This window comes from Lissotriton vulgaris, chromosome 2_1 (assembly GCF_964263255.1).
Source record: "Lissotriton vulgaris chromosome 2_1, aLisVul1.2, whole genome shotgun sequence".
In the NCBI taxonomy this organism is placed as follows: Eukaryota; Metazoa; Chordata; class Amphibia; order Caudata; family Salamandridae; genus Lissotriton; species Lissotriton vulgaris.
This window is the reverse complement of record NC_141687.1, coordinates 1,068,806,406-1,068,819,031: the sequence shown is the minus strand read 5'-3', so window position 1 is coordinate 1,068,819,031 and position 12,626 is coordinate 1,068,806,406. Positions and strand designations below refer to the sequence as shown.

The following is a 12,626-nucleotide window of genomic DNA, read 5'->3' as shown; positions in this document are numbered from 1 at the left end:
CGCGACTCAGCAAGTCACACAGCAGATGTATCAGTATGCCCAATCCGATTACCCCGATTATCAGCAATACACATGAAACAGCCTAGAGAGGGAGGTTGGCTTGCCCCTTATTGAGGTTCCTGTAGATCAAGAGGGTCCTTATGTACACAGCCAGGTATTAGGGAAAGATAGAAAGTTTTTGATTGATACAGGGGCAAGCAGAACAACCATCAGTCACGAAGAGGTTCCAGGGGCACCCCTCTCAGGCTCACAGAATGTTTCCCTTGGATTTTCAGGAAAGCCTATTGTTAATGAAGTATCGAAACCAGTACCCCTTGCAGTTGGTCCATTGTCCCGAACTACTGATTTATTGCTCACGAAATCATGTCCAGAAAACTTGCTTGGTATAAAAACCCTGAAAGCTCTAGGAGCTGTAATTTGTTGTTCTCCGGAAGGAGTCAGGCTATTCCTTCGTGACTTCAAGGGCCATTATGTGTTGAGAGATTTTGATCCCAGGTTACAGAATGTTCCTGCACATTTATGGGCGAAAGGCCCTGCTTATGTAGGTTGTATGCACATTACACCGTACCGTGTTACACTCAAGCCAGGAGTTATACTACCACGTATTCGACAATACAAATTACCACCAGATGCTGTAGTGGCTTTACTGAAAATCATTGACGAGCTCATTGCACAAGGAGTGGTTGTAGAAACAGACTCCAATGTTTGTAATTCTCCTATCATTCCGATTCTTAAACGTACTGATCCAAATGCACCCCCGGTCTATCGACTGATTATTGATTTATGCGAATTGAATAAATGCGTGGTACCACAGTACCCTGTGGTCCCTGATATCTCTTCCTTATTGACAGCTATTGATTCAGAGGCGACGTTCTTTACTGTAATCGATCTGAAGAACGCCTTCTTTAGTGTCCCCATTGATCCGGAAAGCCAGTATCTTTTCGGATTCTGTTTAAATGGCCGAAGCTTCAAATTTGCACGCGCACCTCAAGGATTCACAGAAAGCCCCAGCATCTACAGCCAAGCACTGAAACGCCAACTTAACGATATTCACATGCCTCCCAGTACTGCCCTATTGCAGTACGTCGATGATCTACTGATCACCGCCCGAAGTGAACAAGAATGTGAACAAGCCTCGCTGACAGTTTTGTTGTTTTTGGCGGACAAGGGACACAAGGTGTCTCCTTCGAAGCTGCAATTCTGTGCCCAGCAAGTTGTGTACCTTGGGCACTTGCTGTCCAAAGAGGGGAGACAGCTAACACCAGATCGTATACAGTTAATCGCACATCTTCCACAACCCAAGACACAGAAAGAAGTACGAGCCTTTATTGGACTCACTTCCTATTGCAGACAACGGATTCCCCAGTATGCATTTCTAGCTAAACCACTCATACAGTTGACGATACAGGAGGCAGCGACTTCGACTGCCCTCCCCTGGACTCAGGAACATACACAAGCTTTTGACGAATTAAAGAAAGCCTTATGTCAAGCACCTGTTTTAGCGACACCATGTTACAGCAAACCTTTTACACTTTTTGTCACAGAACGCGATGGCACAGCGTTGTCGGTTCTCACGCAGCTTCATGCAGATAAACACAGACCGTGTGCTTATTTTTCGAGCACATTAGATCCAGTTGCCCAGGCTTTGCCTGCGTGCTTGAAATCAGTTGCAGCAACAGCTCTAGCAATCAGACAAAGTGATTCCATTGTATTGGGACACCAAATGACAGTACAGGTTCCACACTCCGTGGAAGTCCTCCTAAACAGAACACAGACCCAACACTTGACCATAGCACGACTGACAGGTTATGAATTGACGTTATTCCAGCCACACATAGAAATCAGACGTTGTAATACATTGAATCCTGCTACACTTTTACCCTCAAACACAGCAGATCCTACTCCACATGACTGCGTAGATGTAGTTGACACAGTTACGAAACCCAGACAAGACTTGACAGATGTTGCATTACCCGATCCAGACCGGACCCTCTATGTGGATGGTTCATGCATGAGAACAAGTACAGGAGAGCTAGTGGCCGCATATGCAGTGACCACTGAAACTGAAGTCATAGAAACGCATCGCATTGACACCCTGTCAGCCCAAGCAGCAGAGCTCATTGCTCTGACCCAAGCCTGTATACTAGCCAAGAACAAGAAAGTAAACATATACACAGATTCACGTTATGCATTCGGAGTCGTTCACGACTTCGGTGTCCTCTGGCAAGAGAGAGGTTTCCTGACCTCTCACGGAGCCAAAATCCAGCACGGTCCCCTCATTCAAGCACTGTTAGAAGCGATACATTTGCCTACAGCCATAGCCATCATGAAGTGCAAGGCACATACGAAAGTAACAGACAAGATTTCCCAGGGTAACGACTTTGCAGATCAGACAGCGAAATATACAGCACAGACTCATACACAGACGACTGATATGATAAAGACTGATGTATCATCACTAACACACAGCATGACAGTCAGGGACCCAACTCTAGACGTCCTAGACATACAGACACATGCTACTTCAGACGAAATCAAGAAATGGGCTGAACAAGGAGGGGTTCAGACAGATCAAGGTTGGATGACGAGGGGAAAAACCACATGGTTCCTCCCCGACTCTATGGTTCAAGTTATCATCAACACTGCACATAGTCCAGCACATCTAGGAGAAAAAGCCATGTTAGACAGTTTACAGAATCTATGGTTTAACAAGCATTTACGAGCAGCAGCAAAACAGAAAGTGCGTACCTGCATGATCTGTTGTCAGTTCAATCCTGGAAAAGGGATTCCCGTAGAGCAAGGTGGATTTCATCCTCCTGACTATCCTTTTGAAGTCCTCCAGATGGATTATATCCAGATGGACCGATGCCGAGGATTTAAGTATGTCCTCGTAGTTGTATGTGCCCTATCCCGATGGACAGAAGCATATCCCGTTCCAGATTACACTGCCCCGACCACTGCCAGGCAGCTGGTTCGTGAGTTTTTCCCTCGATATGGCTTGCCCCGTATCGTGTACTCAGACAACGGTCCGCCATTCTCGTCTGAATTGATGAAGCAAATCTCACTCCTTTTGGGGTACCAGTGGAAGTTCCACTGTGTCCGGCATCCAGAGGCAGCAGGTCTCGTGGAGCGCCACAATCAGACTCTGAAAACTCGACTTGCTAAAGTTTGTAAAGAAAAGGGCGTAGACTGGATAGTAGCATTACCTGTTGCACTGTTTTATATGAGAATGGTAGCCCATTCAAGGACAGGGCTATCTCCGTATGAGGTGGTCTTCGGTAGACCTCCTAATATGTGGGGGACGCCTCTGCCGAGGAAAATAACCGATGTCGATAGTACTATGCTGACAGATTACCTTGCCTCCTTGATGTCTGCACTACAATCTTGTCGTTCACAGGTTGCTGCAGCCTTCCCAGACAACTCAGAGGTGAAGCCGCATGCCCTGGTCCCGGGGGATACAGTTGTTATACGGAACTTTGATAGGACGAGCCCTTTGGAGCCCCGCTGGAAGGAGCCGAAGATTGTCTTGCTAACCACCCGGACTGCAGTGAAACTGGAGGGGAGGAAGGGCTGGGTGCATTCTAGTCACGTTAAGAAATTCCATGGACTCTTGCCCAGCCCTGACTCCCAGGACTCTCACGTACCAAAGACAGACATTAAACTCCTTTTTCGAGAGACAACTCCCCATGAGGAGTATAGACTAAAACTAAGGTCTAGTAAGTCAGACAGTTTAATTGTTTAAGTCCCCTCCTGGGTGAAGCGGTTAGGCAGTTTCTGACAATGTACAAGCTAGATCCAAATAGAGAGCGAGAGATAGACAGGAGATCATGAAAAGAAATTGTTACTGTAAAAATCTACGTAGTAGGTGCGTCTGCACCCTGATTATTATGATTTTTCTGTCTTACGTTAATTGGCACCAGCCTGATGTTGTACATGTATTTTCCGTTTCCACATTCTTTTTCCAATGACACTGCAGAACACACGTTTAGTGAGCTGCCTCCACACGAACTATCTTATCGACTTGCGCTGCGCAACAATTAATTCATCAGTATGTTACACCATTCCCATCAGACCAGCAATGCCACCAATTGTTGGATATGTGGCCGACTCCCTCCCTATCAGAAATATCAGGGAGTTCTGCCCCTCTTTCCGTATCCATTCACACACAATGGTTCCTGTGGTGCATGGTTTAGTTTAATTAATTCCGTAGATGCTGATTTCATAGTTTTCCAGGGTAGATGGGTATGGGGGAATCTGAACAAAGTTCTGAATCAGGCATGTTTCCCAGACAAGGAGGGTCTTCCCCAAAGGACAGGGACCGACCTAGAAAACGAAGTGTATGGATTAGGCAATTTTACACTTGATCTCATGATTCTAAATGTTCAGTCAGAAACTAGTCCAGACTTGCCATCTATGTCAGTGTTGCCAGTCAAAGGTGAATTATGTGTCAGAAAGAATGGTTCAGTACACCTAGGTCATAGTGAATGCACTACTGTCATCGAATTCAGTGATAAAGGCAAGTCTACATTCAAAGCTTCCCGCCATTCCTATTTCATTTGTGGCCATACAGCCTATATACGTTTACCCCTGGACTGGGATGGTACCTGTTACATTGCATTCCTACTACCACCTGTTTTTCTAGCTCCCCCTGATTATCACAGAAATTCCCGCCTCGTTCATGTTAGAGCCAAAAGAGACCTTCCATTAGTTGATTATACTGAAACCGCATGGGAACAATATACAGATTTCAATAAAGGATTCTTTCCCTATCTAGGCACAGTATCCAATAGCAAATTGATACGCAAATTAACCAGAACTCTCGAAGCAGTAGTGAAGGAGACTACTTCAGCTTTGGGCAACTTAACAGAGGAGCAGTCTGCTATGAGACTTGTTGTTCTTCAGAACCGCCTTGTCCTTGACGTCATCCTGGCCGATAGGGGCGGAGCTTGTAGAGTCATCGGATCCAGTTGTTGCGTGTTTATTCCAAATAACGCGCCTTCGGTCTATAAGGCCATCACCAGACTTCACGAAATTGCCCATCAGATACACCAGAACCCAGGCTCCTGGACTTGGTCCGGTTGGCTCTGGGGTGTAGTAACAGCCTGGGGATGGAAGCTATTGTCATTCCTAGGGATTATATTGGCCATTGTATTCAGTTGCTGTCTATGTCTTCAATGTGGGCCAGCGATTTGCGGCTTGTGCGCCACATCCTGTATTCCCCGTTCAAGTGCACGTTCCCATTCCCGATTGAAGAAAGAAGAACAGATGATGTTATACGAACAGATAGATGGTCTCATGAAAATAGATATATCCTAATGGGTCCGTAGGGGACAAGGAGGGAATGAGGTAATTGGAATTTCTATGGTCAGTTATGTCCCCTAAGGAGTACCCCATCGTCTCCATGTACGAGTTAAAGTGCATGTAACTTCCCTCCGCAACCGAATTTAAAGACGCAAATACATTTGCGTCCAACGTTAACATGTCCTCTTTCAGATCCACCATGAATGGATTGATAATTCAGTTCCTAAGTATGCCGTGCCACCGTCTTTACATGGTGCACTTACACGTTTTCCTGGCTCTGCCGAGTTAGGCCCTGATTCCTGCCATTGAACCACTTTTTCCGCCTCCGTCTTCGAAAGCTGCAACGTGGAGATGAGATGCATCCCTGACCTCTGCCTTACTTCCTGCCAAGCGAGCGGTGCCCGGCTCGGCCTGCTCTGCCTGCCAAAAACAGTATTTTTCCTTCAAGTTATCAGCGTAGCCAGCTCAGCCTCCTCGAAAACACATTCCTGTCTAGTAAAATAAGTAAACAGTTCCCCGACTACAGAGTAAAGGGCCAAGCCTTCCTGTCCTCCTCATGTAATTCATTGCTCCCGTTACCATGGTAGGCCCTGGCTCTGCGCATCTGCACCTAGACACGCATACATTCAGTGTAGCATAGCCTCTGCCCGAAAGACCTTTTCCTCCAGTATAAACATCCTCCAAACACACAAGATATCAGACATGTTTCAGGAACAGGTCGATCTGACATACCAGACTTATGTCTTCTCCACTAGTGTTAAAAGTCAGACTCTTAGCTTACTCCAGACACCCGTCAACCACACGTCATATTAGCTGCGCGCGCATCCAGGCCATAGGTTTCAGCTGACTCCGCAAGAATTCACTAAGCATCCACCCACTTATGACACCTTTCTGTGACGTTTCTAGTTCACGCCTCTGTGCACACCCATGTTCACGCCTTTTTGCTACGCACATGTGTTCTTATCATATACATTTCACTTGTCACGCCTACTATATGCAATGCTATTGTGTCATTTTACTATATATGCCATGTACTGTGAATAAATCGTTGACATCTTTCCTGACATCTTCCCTTGCATGCTCGAACCCTTGTATTGATGGAACAGATCTCCATTGACTCGAGTCATTTCTGAATTAAAGCCCTTTAAGACTCAGACACCCCGGACTCTGCCTTTCATTTGATTGAGCTATTCTTGTACTTATAATTATATGGCAAAAACGATACGGTAAAATATTTACCACACATATAGTGTGGAGATCATCTCTTTTTTAATTGTGTTATTTATCAAATACAGCAGACTCTGAGAATAACTTATTGTTGTTCAGTTGAGCATACTGTTAGAATCATCTCTTCTTTTAATTCTGGTATCTATCAAACACAGCAGTATCTGAGAATATACTCACTATTGTCCAGTTTGAGCATACTGGTAGAAGTTGAATACAACACTTTGTACCTTTACCTTTCCCGTCCAATTGATGGTGTGCTGTTTTTAGAGAATAGGTTCACCATAGTGAACACTCATTAGGATTGGACACACCTTCATTCTGTCCTTCTTGTGGGGACACCTTTGTCTTTTTTTGATAACTATCACCCCCCCAGTCCCCTATAAGCCTGTGTGGGGTCCTCCTTTCATTTTTTTCAGCCTCTCCATACACCCATAACCTTTCTTGAGTATGTTCATTGTTAACATGCATGATGATTTGATCCCTTATCAATTCATCATGCAGAGCACCGAACCTGCAAGTTAAAGCCAACCGTTTTAAAACAGAAACATATTCCTCAATAGATTCTAACTTATTCTGCTTTCTTTTAAAGAAATTGTGTCTGTCTATGGCTATACAGACAGAAGTAGAATAATACTTATTCAGATCCTCCAATGCATTTAAAAATACATTGGATTCACGAGCTGTGCGAGTTTTTTTTCCATGGCATTATACACAATAATTCCCTGAGGACCTAAGCAATGTAGTAGAATCTTTTTTTTCCTAAATTGTGATAGTTCCTCATCCTCTAGCGTACCAATATAATTCAAAAAATACTGTTTCCACTCATTCCAATTAATGGGTGGCTCACCTGTACATGTTAAGAAAGGTTGTGGAGGAGTCAAAGAAAAAGTATGACAAGAACACATTTTTTTACTATATAAACGCTCCTCTACCCCCAGAGCAAAAAATACAGTATGAAATTACACAGAAGTATAAACTCAATTGTTCCAAGGGTAGCCCTATGGAAGACATTAAACAAGATGGGCGTCCCCGGAAATATCCTTCAAATTTTAATTAGACTTCATGAGAATAATTACGCACGAGTTAGATGGGGACCAAACGGAGAAGTCAGTGAGAAGATAAAAATAGAAAAAGGGGTAAGGCAAGGATGCGTAATGGCACCTACCTTATTCTCTTTATACATCAATGACATTCCCGACACTCTTTTGGGCTGCGAGCATGACTCTCCCAAATTGAGCGGGCAAGCCGTTCCGGCACTATTGTTTGCAGACAACACCATTTTAATTTCTCAGACACCCAGGGGGCTCCAAAACCTTTTAAATAAATTTAGTTTGTATTGTCACGACAAGGAACTAGAAATCAATTCCTCAAAAACAAAAAGTTATGACAATCAACCCTCATAAAGGTTTTAGTAAAGTTTTTAAGATAAATAACGAACCTATCGAAGAAGTCGCCAATTTTAAATACCTGGGTATCATTTTAGACAGTAACGTTACATGGAAAACACAATTGGAGTACTCAAAATTAAGGCTGACTCAAAATCAGTGTCCGATTTTAAAGAGGCATAAGAATAGCCATTTTAAAGCAGTCTCACCAGCCATTGAACTATTTAAGTACAAAGTGCAATCATCCTCACTTTATGGCGCTGATCTCTGGGCTTATGCTTTAAAGGATACATTCCGAGTGAGGGAAAATTCCTTTATTAGGCAACTTCTAGGGATACCTGGGTCAACACCACTGACACCCGTATTATGGGACCATAACTTCCGACGTACAGATGACTATGCTTCTCTGCGTCCGCTGCTCTATTGGGTCTGCTTATGGTCCACTGAGGAGCTGACTGATTACAGAGAAGCATTGAAAGAGATACTGGCTATAAGGAATAGTACGTATTTGCCATGGCTAGAGTACGTCAAAAAATGGTTTGAAAAACTAGGGTTAAGTGATTTTTGGTTTGATCCTGACTCTCTCACAAATAGCTCAAAAAGGATCTTAAAACAAAAAGGTACTGGGACTATATTAGAGACTCAGTGCTATCAAACCCCAGAACAGGGACTCTAACCTCGAATTTTTTTTAATTTAAAGTGACCATGCAATTAGAGCCCCTTATGGATGAAATTTACCCTCCATTGGCCAAAAGCTTATACTTAAAGTTCCGGTATGGTATTTTGCAATTAAAAGAAAGGACAACTAGCTGGAACTGTAATAAGGGGTTGGCCGGGGCCGCTGGCTCCGATATATGTGAGTTTTGCGAGATGGGGCTGAAAGAGGATGTGTCCCATGTTTTATTTATATGCCCAGCATACCTTAAAGCCAGGAAAAAATGGCTAAAGCCAATCTGTAAAAGGTTAGGACTCCGACAAATTAAGGTTGGACTTAGAATTTTTAAGGGAGACACTGCCCAACCGATTGTGTTCAGTCTGAGCCGTTTTCTCTTATGCGTAGCCTTGATTAGGAGGATGAAAGACCAAAAAACTTAAGGAAATAGGCTAGTTTACCATGTTATTGAGTCATCTGTTGGCTGCTAAAGTGCTGCTTGCTTTACTGTTCTGGTGTACACTTTTTTTTTATAACGAAAATAGATGTTTAACTTATTGTTTTATTTATTGAGTGTTCTTGTATATTAGAGGGGCCAACTAGGACCAAGCCACTCAAGTGGATGATCTGGAAAATTATGAATTCTATGTATTTTATGCAAAGGATGTGTGTCGATATTTTTATTCACCCGCTATTTTTTTTTATGTATTTAAATTGTGATATGATGTATTATGATTGAATGTATTGTATCTTACAATGTTTTTTAAACCGAATAAAGATTGAAATGAAATAAACTCAATTCCTTCCAGACTAGTATGCTGCCATGTATGGGCTGTCCTTCCATTCACCAGAAATATTCAGAAGAACTTGTGGTACCACTCGTAGAAAGCGCTGTATAAGAAGGTGTCACGGGCTCTCTTGTAATTGTAGCAACGTAATGAAGGAAGGTCCAATTCCAAACACACCTATAGTCATTTAGGAAACTGATGAGTGCTTGAAGTTGCGGTAATAAATTGTGCCAGATAGTAAAGAAAATCAGGTTCAAGGAATACCAGTACACAAAGCCGTCGGAAGAAGGATCCTGGATCAGCTGACGAAACTATAAAGCACTCGAAGGTACACACGTTGAAGAAAACGTTGCCAACAGACTCCTTCTGTATACTTTAGAGCACCTTTAGAGAGATCTGCGGCGGAGCCGGTCCACGAGATGCTCTGCCCTGGGCAGTTACAGCCCTTCATTTTGACCGCTCTTTTTTCCAGCACGAAGCGGAGCGAGTGGGGCAGGTGCGGAGCAGCAGCGATCGCTCCGAGGTTGGCAGACAGGCTCGATCTCCCGAGGTGAAGGAGGAGAGGGCGGAGGCGCTCAAGATGGCGGGCGGCACTGCGCCGTGGACTCCGCTGACTGCTGCCACCGCTGGGAGGTAGGATTGCGTCCTGCGCTACCCCGGCTTGTTGAGACTCTCGCCGCAGCAGCTGGCATAATTTCCTCTACCTTCACTTCGGTGGAGACCCCCACCGAGGGTATCCTCCCAGCGCCTGCCTGACTTTAAGATGGCGGCCGGAGGCGACTTCTGGATGGCGATCGCCGCTTCCACTGGCTCGCCCCAACTTCTCCCCGGCCTCCTGCTAATCCTATGGCCCTCTCTTGGACTTTTGGCCTGCCTCCCGACCTGCTGCCAGTTTGGGGCCACTGCCAGTATGCCCTTTGCTTTGTCCTGACCATCACTTTGCTGCTGTTTTCGGACAGTTTCACTGGACTCTAGCCCTCCTCCCATTCCCTGGTCCATTAACCCTTTTCCCCGTGGATGATCCTCAAATGTTCCCTCCCTTTTCCGCTTCCCCTTCTCTCCATACCCTTGCATCCCTCCCACCCTCCCTTTGTTCTGTGACTGCATCCACACTTATGGAACTCTGCTCACCATATACCTTGCCTATGTGACTCTCTAGTATATCCAGTCTTATCCCCTCCCTATGTATATAGAGATAACTCTAATCACTAGTGTATGCAGTAGACCTTTGTACTATCTACCATTCCTATGTGTCCATTAGAGTATATCCGGTCTTATCCCTTCCTATGTATATAGAGATAACTCTAATGACTAGTCTCCTAGGTGACTTTTAGAGTATTTCCATGTGCATCCCTTCCCTATGTATATAGAGATAACTCTAATCACTAGGACATGCAGTAGTCCGCTTTGCTCTCTTCCATTCCTATGTGACTTTTAGAGTATATCCAGTCTTACCCCTTCCCTATGTATATAGAGAGAACTCTAATCACTAGTTTATGCAAGAGTCCGCTGTGCTCTCTACCATTCCTCTGTGACTCTTAGAGTATATCCATGTGTATCCCCTCCCTAAGTAGATAGAGACATCACTAGTATATGCCTAGAGTTTATCCATTTGTATCTCCTCCTTGTGTGACTCTATCTCTTGTACATTTGCAATTTTTTCTGTTTGTACCTTTTTTATAACGCATGTAATCCCAAGTCCGTATGTTTTCAACTGGTTCTTATGTAAGTCAAAAAATTTGCAAATCTGTTTTTCCGATTGTAACCATCAGTCCTTATGGTTGAAACTGGGTCCTATGTAAAGCGCTCTGACACCTTCGGGTAAAGTTCGCGCTATATAAGATCGCATAAATAAATAAATAAATAAATAAATACATAAATAAAACCTACACTGCAAACCTGATAAACCGTGAGGCGATCTGCGCACTCGTCAGGGATGCCCAAAAGTATTCACTCAAATAATCACCGGCCGAAACACAGGTGAAAGTAAAGTAACTTCGAAATGCGTGTGGGTCCCCCACTCACCAGAGCCTTCTACAAATCAACAAACCTATGTCATTTTTGGTCCTTTTGTGAAGCGCTCTGACACCTTCGGGTAAGGTCCGCGCTATATAAAATTGCATAAATAAATAAAAATAAATTAAAAAAAAGGTACGCAGGAAAGCTCAAGCTTGAAAAGGAATACAGCACGCAGAAGAGATGAAGAACAAAATCACTGCACGAGTATAAAAGTCGCCAACATTTTTAAGTAATTACTCCGGAATATATTCTTTATTCAAGTGGGAAGGACAAACACGTTCAACCACCAGCGGGGACCACTGGTCACAGCCGTTATAGAATGCCCCGCCCCAGACCCATAATGACCTATCAACATTCCTGAGAGGGGGATAGGAATTTACCACGCGCCCCCATGCCAACTAAGTCTAAACACAACACAGAGCATTCTGAGGCAAATGTATAGCGACGATATACCCGTACAGCAGACGAATCAAGTACAATAGGTGCACAAGATACCAACCACACACCTGTACGCGAGCGGCACATTCAAAGTCCAGCATATACGTACCTTGAGCAGAAAGCTACCTAGCGCATCTTTCAACTTCTGTTGGTGCTTCTTGCTGTAGGAGTGTCCCTTGCCAGTGAAGGAGGTCTGTCGGCAAACCGAGCAATAGTGCACCCCCATGACTGAGCCTAGAGGGCAGGTTGTGCGGCGGCCTTTATCTCAAACTCCTCATTCCCTGGCGCCGACAGTGCCGCCATCTTCTGAACATGAAATATGTTTGAACTTTCCTCCGGGGTCACAGGTCATACCAATAGTACAGTCACCGGTGACTGTAGTTACACAACTAGAACGTGTTGTCGTCTTTTGTTTTACAAGGCTGCTAATTTAAAATGGGACTAATGACCCAGTATTTCGTTTAAAATGAGCCAGTTCATCCCGTTCAAAGATGGCCGCTACCCTCATTACCAATCGCAAGCGATCATTCCGTTCACCCGCCCCTAACACAGCAAACGAATTAAGGAGACGTCCATTACTTAGTGTCACGACTCGTCCACGAAAGCCCATGTTAGAATCAGAACAGTTCATTCTGCCTTTGATTGGCTCTAATAAATCCGACCAAAAATAACGTGACGCTAATAATACAACATATAACTTGTAGTATTAAGGAGTATGCCCAGTTTTATGTTTTTACCACCAAAAACAATATTATCGTTTTGTGTGTTGTGTGGCATAGATGCCAACATTTCAGAAGAGAAAGGTGGGAGGTTTAA

General features: G+C 44.2%; 1 protein-coding gene across 1 annotated transcript in view; it reads right to left on the bottom strand.

The window, feature by feature from the left end:
• CENATAC (centrosomal AT-AC splicing factor) overlaps positions 1-12,284 on the bottom strand; it is a 124,354-nt gene extending 112,070 nt beyond the window's left edge. Inside the window, exon 1 of the mRNA XM_086956747.1 lies at positions 11,920-12,284. Coding sequence (XP_086812873.1) covers positions 11,920-12,036 — 117 coding nt within the window. The 5' untranslated portion in view covers positions 12,037-12,284. The remainder of the gene's footprint in view (positions 1-11,919) is intronic.
• Positions 12,285-12,626: the final 342 nt, after the last annotated feature.